The sequence below is a fragment of the Tachysurus fulvidraco genome, chromosome 14 (assembly GCF_022655615.1).
Source record: "Tachysurus fulvidraco isolate hzauxx_2018 chromosome 14, HZAU_PFXX_2.0, whole genome shotgun sequence".
NCBI lineage: Eukaryota > Metazoa > Chordata > Actinopteri > Siluriformes > Bagridae > Tachysurus > Tachysurus fulvidraco.
Genome location: NC_062531.1, coordinates 5,369,236 through 5,378,308, shown reverse-complemented (window position 1 = coordinate 5,378,308; position 9,073 = coordinate 5,369,236). Strand labels below are relative to the sequence as shown.

The 9,073-nt window shown below is 44.4% G+C and overlaps 1 protein-coding gene across 3 annotated transcripts in view; it reads left to right on the top strand.

The window, feature by feature from the left end:
- trim33 (tripartite motif containing 33) overlaps positions 1-8,948 on the top strand; it is a 29,389-nt gene extending 20,441 nt beyond the window's left edge. The window contains exons 10-20 of one of the 3 annotated variants that reach the window (XM_047823069.1): positions 1,430-1,606; positions 1,701-1,910; positions 2,013-2,148; positions 2,447-2,510; positions 2,710-2,857; positions 2,967-3,376; positions 4,508-4,631; positions 4,766-4,840; positions 5,202-5,354; positions 7,911-7,961; positions 8,143-8,948. In XM_047823069.1, the coding sequence (XP_047679025.1) occupies positions 1,430-1,606; positions 1,701-1,910; positions 2,013-2,148; positions 2,447-2,510; positions 2,710-2,857; positions 2,967-3,376; positions 4,508-4,631; positions 4,766-4,840; positions 5,202-5,354; positions 7,911-7,961; positions 8,143-8,361 (1,767 nt within the window). In that variant the 3' untranslated portion in view covers positions 8,362-8,948. Of the gene's footprint in view, positions 1-1,429; positions 1,607-1,700; positions 1,911-2,012; positions 2,149-2,446; positions 2,511-2,706; positions 2,858-2,966; positions 3,377-4,507; positions 4,632-4,765; positions 4,841-5,201; positions 5,355-7,910; positions 7,962-8,142 lie in introns of all 3 variants that reach the window. The other 2 variants (XM_027151553.2, XM_047823070.1) reach the window with 2 other exon arrangements.
- The last annotated feature ends 125 nt before the right edge of the window (positions 8,949-9,073 follow it).

The following is a 9,073-nucleotide window of genomic DNA, read 5'->3' as shown; positions in this document are numbered from 1 at the left end:
TGTGTCTGCCTGTGTGTGTGTGTCTGCCTGTGTGTGTGTGTCTGCCTGTGTGTGTGTGTCTGCCTGTGTGTGTGTGTCTGCCTGTGTGTGTGTGTGTCTGCCTGTGTGTGTGTGTGTCTGCCTGTGTGTGTGTGTCTGCCTGTGTGTGTGTGTCTGCCTGTGTGTGTGTGTCTGCCTGTGTGTGTGTGTCTGCCTGTGTGTGTGTGTGTCTGCCTGTGTGTGTGTGTGTCTGCCTGTGTGTGTGTGTGTCTGCCTGTGTGTGTGTGTGTCTGCCTGTGTGTGTGTGTGTCTGCCTGTGTGTGTGTGTGTCTGCCTGTGTGTGTGTGTGTCTGCCTGTGTGTGTGTGTGTCTGCCTGTGTGTGTGTGTGTCTGCCTGTGTGTGTGTGTGTCTGCCTGTGTGTGTGTGTGTCTGCCTGTGTGTGTGTGTGTCTGCCTGTGTGTGTGTGTGTCTGCCTGTGTGTGTGTGTGTCTGCCTGTGTGTGTGTGTGTCTGCCTGTGTGTGTGTGTGTCTGCCTGTGTGTGTGTGTGTCTGCCTGTGTGTGTGTGTGTGTCTGCCTGTGTGTGTGTGTGTGTCTGCCTGTGTGTGTGTGTGTGTCTGCCTGTGTGTGTGTGTGTCTGCCTGTGTGTGTGTGTGTCTGCCTGTGTGTGTGTGTGTCTGCCTGTGTGTGTGTGTGTCTGCCTGTGTGTGTGTGTGTCTGCCTGTGTGTGTGTGTCTGCCTGTGTGTGTGTGTGTCTGCCTGTGTGTGTGTGTGTCTGCCTGTGTGTGTGTGTGTGTGTGTCTGTCTCTGTGTGTGTGTGTGTGTGTCTGTCTCTGTGTGTGTGTCTGTCTCTGTCTGTGTGTGTGTCTGTCTCTGTCTGTGTGTGTGTCTGTCTCTGTCTGTGTGTGTGTCTGTCTCTGTCTGTGTGTGTGTCTGTCTCTGTCTGTGTGTGTGTCTGTCTCTGTCTGTGTGTGTGTCTGTCTCTGTCTGTGTGTGTGTCTGTCTCTGTCTGTGTGTGTGTGTGTCTCTGTCTGTGTGTGTGTGTGTTGTGTCTGTCTGTCTGTGTGTGTGTGTGTTGTGTCTGTCTGTCTGTGTGTGTGTGTGTTGTGTCTGTCTGTCTGTCTGTGTGTGTGTGTGTGTGTTGTGTCTGTCTGTCTGTGTGTGTGTTGTGTCTGTGTCTGTCTGTCTGTCTCTGTCTGTCTGTCTGTCTGTGTGTGTTGTGTCTGTGTCTGTCTGTCTGTCTCTGTCTGTCTGTCTGTTTGTGTGTGTGTGCCTGTCTGTCTCTCTGTGTCTGTCTGTGTCACACTTTTCCTGTATTACCTTTTTTTATGCATTTTCACACGATTCTGATTAGTGGCTGTTTTATTTATTTATTTGTTTGTTTGTTTAAAAAAAAAAAATTCAGTCAGCATCCTGCATTATCGCTAATAAGCATTGTCTTTTTGTTTTAGCCTCCAAGACTCATCAGTATGCAGTCGCTGCAGAGGGAGGGTGTTAACGGCGGGCCCCACATGTACCCTCCTCCCCCTCACCTGCGCATGGCCAACTCACAGAACCGCATGCCTGTGGCACAGCCTCGGCTTAACGGGCAGCCGTATCCCATGATGCAACCGCAGCTCCAGAGACAGGTCAGTGCTTTACACGCGTTACGTTTTGGACTCTGGAGTAGTGTTTAACATCATTCCGCAGCATCTCGACCCGTTTTCTTTTCCCCGTTTTCAGCACTCCAATCCTGGCCACGCAGGCCCCTTCCCTGTTACATCCATGCACAACGTCAGTGCCACCAACCCCACCAGCCCTACCAGTGCCAGTATGGCAAGTGCCCACAGCCACCGGGGTCCCACCAGCCCTCTAGTGGGCCCCATCGAGCTCATTCCTTCAGTGACCAACCCTGAGAACCTACCCTGCCTCCCTGACATCCCTCCCATTCAGGTACACAAACACACCCTGCTCTTGAACTGAGCTTATCTCTACTGGTTTGAACTCTTTAGGATCTACTTATGAAAATGTTATGTTATGTTATTTGTTTGTCAGTTGGAAGACGCAGGTTCCACCATGTTGGACAATATCTTGAGTCGCTGCATCTCTGCTAACTCTCAACTCCCAACTCTGGCAACCAGCAACCTCAACTCCTCACCGGGTCCCTCCACACACTCCCCGGGGTCATCTGGTACGTCAGACTATTGCATATGTCTAAAAACAAAATAGAATGGAAAAAAAAAAGAAGTAAATAATAGCTGTGCACGAAAGAAGTAGAGGATCACAAGAAAATCATTGCTGTTATTAAAATATTGTTATTGTTATTATCTGTAAGAACACTTTAGTAAGTACAGTAAGAATAGTGGTGATATGCTATGGATAAGGTGAACAAATTTAACAGCAAAATGACTATACATATATATATATATATATATTTAGTGACACGTGTATGGATGTTTTGTTTCAAACGCATGTTAATTGTTTTCCAGGGTTATCGAACTCGCTCACTCCTGTACGGCCGTCCAGCTCCTCCAGCACAGGAAGTCGCGGCAGGTAAGTGGTGCATTGTAGCAGTCTAAACTTGCTGTGCTGTTGCACTTTTCCCCTCGTGTTGGTCATTAGAACGATGTGATAATTAACAGGAGCATGTGCGAGGTGAACACAGTGTTCTTTCACATGGTGACCGTATCCAGTATTTTTTATTCATTTACATAACGTTACCCACCAAAACTGTGTGTGTGTGTTGTAGCAGAGGGTCAGCTGGTAGTTCAGGGCCCGGGAACACAGCACCGGAACAGGTGAAGGTCAAACAGGAGCCTGGAGCTGAGGAAGAGTGTGGATTCTCCGGGGCAAACGTCAAGTCAGAGCGGGGCAAAGATGGTCGACGGAGCGCCTGCATGGTATTCTGACTCCTCTCTGAAGCATGACACTTCTCTCTACCATTATGTGTTACCATTTGTGCTGGTGTGCTAGTCTATCACTGATTTCCGTTCTCATCCCTGTGTCTAGATGAGCAGTCCAGAGGCCAGCTTGACTCCTCCTCTCCCCGTGCTGGGTTCCGTGTCCACCGGTTCTGTGCAGGACATTTTAAGGACGCTGGGAGAAAACATCAAAACGGAGCCACAGAGCGAGAACCAGCCGCCGTCCTGTAGCAGCACACAGAACCCGAGCTTCAAAGGCAGCGCTCATTTCACCAACGGGACCCAGACCACTGTGTTTTCCCATCGTTCTCAGAGGGGCAGCACCAGCGGCTCTCAGACCAACGCTAACAGCCAGTCGAACACGGAAGGAAAAGAGGACGACCCGAACGAAGACTGGTGTGCAGTGTGTCAGAATGGGGGAGAACTCCTGTGCTGTGACCGCTGCCCTAAAGTTTTCCACATTACCTGTCATATTCCTACACTCCGCTCCTCGCCCAGGTTAGCGTCAACCATCATAACCCATGGGTGCATCCTATAGTTACCCTGGAGCACTCTACACTCCTGGGATGTCCTGTTTCAACCATTCGCACTGCTCACACTTTACACCGAGTTAAAGGCAGGGTCTCTGTTGTTTGAAAGCCAATGTTGACATTTGAAATCAACAAAACAAACACGCCCCTAACCCAAATGGTTCCCACCCCTGTTTTGATAGCTCTGCCCCACATATACACCAGACAAGTATTATGCCAGAACCTGTTGGGGCAGCTGACCGAGGGGATATATTTTTTTTAAATCAATAAACGAACTCAATGACTAATACTCTGGTAAAAACAAATGTGTTTTTGTAGTACTGTGTGTTGTACCGTGAAAGGTTTATCTCCGTTTCACGCGGAAGACATTCAGTTCTCTCCAGCGCTGGAAAGCTGATCCTATATTAACACGTCCTACTTCTTGCCTTATCGTAAGCCTTTCTTCGCTTTCTTTCTTTCTTTGTTTTTATCCTCCATGTCAATGTTAAAACCGCTTTCTGCTAATGTCACACATGCACACTGAACACTCTCCACCGCATATTGACAAGATATTGACACGCCCCTTTCTGCTCATTGGCTACAAGTTATTTTGGTTTTGTTTTGTTTGGCGGCCCAACACAGTTTTCTGAAGCATTTCTCAAACAACGGAGACCCCACCTTTAACCATTAATCCTGGCTGTTGTTTATAGTCTGACGCATCACACCGTACATCCCTAAACCCTGTTCCTGTGTACATATTTGCGGTGTCCACAACCAAGATTGGACAAATACAACATGCACCAGGTTCAAATAGTGGCTTGTGATCAGTGAGATAAAACAGTGGCACGTAAATCCTCCTCAACGGCAAAGAGACAGACAGTGGCAAAGTATTTTTTATTTTTTTCATTTTAATGACAGAAGGCTATCACGTTAAATGGCTTCTCACGAGGACTTGACAGCTGCTTTTATTTGAAACACACCCCGTGTCCATTTAATCAAGCCACGTAGGTTACTTCTTAGACAAATCACGAGCCAGGACGCGTGACCTCGACTTTCTGCAGCTTCACTCCTCTTCCTCACTCTCTCTCCTTTCTCTCTCCTTTCTTTTCTGTTCATACAGTGGAGACTGGATGTGCACATTTTGCAGAAGTCTGTCCAACCCTGAGATAGAGTATAATTGTGACGACGAACCTCCTAGTAAGAAAGACCCGAGCGAGCAGAGTCTGAGTCCTGAGGACAAGAGGGTGAGTTTCCTCTGACTGACACTTACTGCTATGTACATGTTATTGATTGTCATGGTGTATATAATCAGAATTCAGTACATTTTTTTAGTGTGTCTTTTTTCTAAAAAAAAAATGTTTCTTTGCCTGTTTTACAGAGGTGTGAGCGTCTGCTGCTTCATTTATTCTGCCACGAGTTGAGTGTAGAGTTTCAGGAACCGGTTCCTTCTTCGGTAAGATGGTTAGATTATTACGTTTTGCCATTCGAGCAGCGTTTCCTTCGTCAGGTTTAACCTTTAGTTTATCACTGAGTCTCCCAGTGTTAGTGTTCATGTAGTGAGGGAGTTTGTTAGGTTGTTTTAACCCTTTATCGCCTACTCAGTCATACGGAAACGTAAAATCGTCGCACCGAAGCCGTCCAGGAGCCATTCGATTTTAATCGTACAGCGCTTTTATCAATAACAACGGACACTGTCTCAAAGCGGCTTTACACAACATAAAATGTTCATCTACATTTATTTGAATTTATCCATATTTATCCCTAATGGGCAAGATGTAGCTAGACTTGTTTAATTATTTGTTTATTTAAACCAGGTGCCTAACTACTATAAGATCATAAAACACCCCATGGACCTGAACCTGGTGAAGAGAAAGCTGCAGAGGAAGCACCCGCAGCACTACCAGAGCCCCAAAGAGTTTGTCTACGACGTCCGTTTGGTGTTCAGCAACTGTGCCAAGTACAACGAGGTGAGTGAGAGCATGTCCACGCCAGCTAAGGGTCTGGGATCTAATGCATGCAGGAACAATGATGTGGTGTGTGTGTGTGTACGCGCGTGTGTCCGTGTTTGGATTTTATTCTTTAAAAAAAAAAAAAAAGGTATTTATTCCCTACTCGCAGTTGGTTTCGGATAAATACGTAACAAAAACAAATAGATGTAAATGTCCGTTGTTCGAATCAGCACACGGGAAGCAGTTTGTTTTGCATGAGTCTGGAGCACCGTGTACACTCGATCTTTCGTAACACACCCGTACTAACAAGTGAATGGACCTGATTATGGCTTATGGACATTTTGTAGTGTTTATGAATGCAATGGCTGTTCAGTATTTTAAACACTTTGCCACCCACTGTTACATTTGTGTCACACACATTGCATGTTATTTTTTTTTTATTTTGTATTATTGTTTAATTAATTTTTTTAATTGTATTTATTTATTTATTTTTTTTAAGTAAAAATCCAGATGTTGCCTGATAATTGAGTTCAGTGATACGGTGCTTTCTCACAGAAGCCTTGGATAGATTTGAATGTTTGTTTATTCAAATGACTTTATATTAATATGTAAACTAGTTCTACTTAACATATTAAACAAATCAATACGGGGTGGGGGTGGGGGTTTTTACATTTTGAAAATCACTGTTAAGCAAATAGATTTGAAATGCAAAACACGTCCCCTGGTAGACCGATCCGTCATCAATCATCGAGCCCTAAATCCATCGGCATTATAAAGTATTCCGTCACTTTTACGCCGATTATATACGGAATACGACGTGACAGGATGTAGCGTTAAGGGAAAACAATCAACAACCTGATTGTGATGCAGCTCGAAGGTAGCGGGGTTACGCTCACCTCCGCGTCACATCAGCCTGCCTCACCCAAAACCGACGGTAATTATTTCCCTTTAACCGCATGTCCCGTGGTGCTCTACTCCTTCGGTGTTGTGTTAGGCGGTGCCCACAACCACCACCATCATCATCATCATCATCATCAAAACAGAAACCGGAGGAAATGGTGTTCAGTTCCAACGACGTGTTGAATCAAATGTATACGAGTTGTTCAACACATTCCTTTAACTCTTTACTCGCCTGAAGCTCCTCTGTCATACCCGATTTAATCCGATACTCAAATAATCCAAATAACTTTTAATTTAAGTAAGTCTTTTATAGGAGTCTGCGTTTATCTTTTACCAGCAGTAACCCGTCATCGTCTTCTGCTCGTCAGCAGAAAACTCTTACTTGAACACGTTTAGGCCGAAAAGGTGCTATTCACATCCCGGTAATCAGCATTCAGTTGAGTAGGAATCTAGTGTAATTGCATAGTTTGAGCACCAGAGGTCTTAATCTGCACCAGACTTCTAGCACGCCGGTCACATGACGGCACTCTTTCTTGGCAAGCCTGTGGCATTTCCAGGAATCGTCTTCACTTGTAAAGTGACCCAATGATCTGGATCAATGATGACACACGTAGGTTGCGTGGTTGTACAACCATGTTCTAAGAGTTAGACAGAGTTCTTGAGAAGCTTTTAAAAGGACACGAGCCCTGTGTCTCTTCGATCCGCACCGCCCACGAGAGAGGCTGCAAAAATCTTTTAAAAGGTCTTTTATCGGTGGCTTGGGAGTAATAGGGTTCACATTTAACTAACAATGTTTCCACACAAGGTGATGGAGTAAATGAAAGTAAATGCTGTGTGAATAGAGGACAATTTCGAAGTGATTCATGAAATCCAGTCTCAGGTGTTATCTGTAAACACCTCAGCCGTCCACTCGTGATCAGATCACCCGAGGAAGTGTTAACGCTAGCTTTTAATCGTGGCCCAACACTCGCTGCTAACTCGTTTAACTAGATTTTTGAGGAGCTGATCTTTGATCGAGTGTCGTCGTAATTTATCCACATATATTAAGCACCTTGATGGTCAATTCCTAAAATGCCATCATGGCTCAAAGGCTCTTAATGTAATCAAGTCTTTTAATGAAAGCGATCGGTGAAGGGATTATTAAAGACCACAAGACATCCAAAGGCTTCTTTGTCTGTCTCTATTCACTGTGTATCAGCTCTTCATCTGTGACTGGCGTTCATGTCATTAACAAACTTGTATTTATTCAGTAAAAACATCTCGAGATGTCCGTGCCAAAATTTTGTAGATCAGGAATTATGTGTATGTGACAGGAAAGTTTCCGTGACTTTACAGTATTCTTTCTTGCAATGCCTCTGCTGGAATCAATGTCAAAGAAGCACTATATACTTTATCAATTCGAGAATTTTTTTGTTGTTGTTGTCAGACAAAGATTTTATCAAAATACAGAGACATCAACAACATTGACCTTTTTTTAAAAAAAAAAAAAAATTTTATTTTTATTTTTATTTTTTTTAATTCAGACTGAATATTGTGCTCCTTGGACATTTTATGCTCCTCAAGTACAGTTGAGGTTGTCGCCTCTCTGTATGTATGGTATAAAATATTTCTTCCCCCTTTCTGTTTTTCTTTTTTTTTCCTATTTTATTGCACTATCACCAACCCCTTTTTTAGATGTCTCGAATAATCCAGGTATATGATGAGGAGAAACAGAGTAATGTGCAGGTAAGCCGTTCCGTAAAACACACACCGATGGAGGGTTTGGGCAGGTGCGTTGGCGTCCGAGCCACTTAACCCTCTGCTCTAATTCTCCCCTCTTTTGCTCTTCCTCATCTCTCATTCTTCTCGATCTCTCTGTCCCCTTTCTCCTCCCTCCCTCCCTCCCTTTCTCTCTTCCCTTTCGCAGGCCGACTCCGAGGTGGCCGAGGCAGGGAAGGCCGTGAGTCTGTACTTCGAGGAAAAGCTGGCCATGATCTATCCTGACCAGAGTTTCCCAGTGGAACCAGAGAAAAGATCTCGGGATGAAAGCACCACCGAGGAAGCCGCAGAGGAATCGGATGACGATTTCGTGCAGCCGAAGCGGAAGAGGTTAAAACCGGAGGAAAAGCCTGTGCACATAAAGTGAAGGGGATCCTGCAGGACGTAAGAACTGCAAAAAACCAGTGTTGTTGGTCTTCCTCGCAATCTCTCATGCGTTCTGACTCATGCTGGACTCTACCGTATCCAGAGCAAACGTTCCTGTCCTGCTTACAACAAGGGTTTATTGTAAATACGTATGAACTATGAAACATGAGTCTTAAAAGTTTCTTTGACTTTTTTTTTTGGGGAGATGTCATCGGATGAGTTGGATTTTGTCTTTGGTCTTTGTCTCATCAGAAGGCGCAGACAAGGACTAAAAAAAACTTGTATTTAAAACTGAGTTTGGACTTAAGTAAACAATTGATGTTTTTTTTTTTTTTTTTTTTTTTTTTTAAGTATCATATATTGACCATATTTGTAAATCTGTTGTGATCTATGCTTTATAAAAGGACTGAAATTCCCAGCTACTCGTCTTGCTGTATGATAAACAGTTCTGGCTTATCTGCTCCTTGTATACATGCATTTGTTCCATTGCAATTTTGTGCTCTTCTGTAAATAATTCATCTCAGTTCGAGAGGTTGATTTATTGATCATTTTCCCTCCCTCCCCCCCAATAAAAGAGTCACCACTGTATTTTCGCAAATCTCAGACTCCCCTTTCGGATGTATGTACAGTACAATGCCGGCATGTCGTCACAAAGTTTTCTAGGGGAAAGATGCTAAAAGTCCCTGAAAGGACACTAAGATGTAATCTAAACA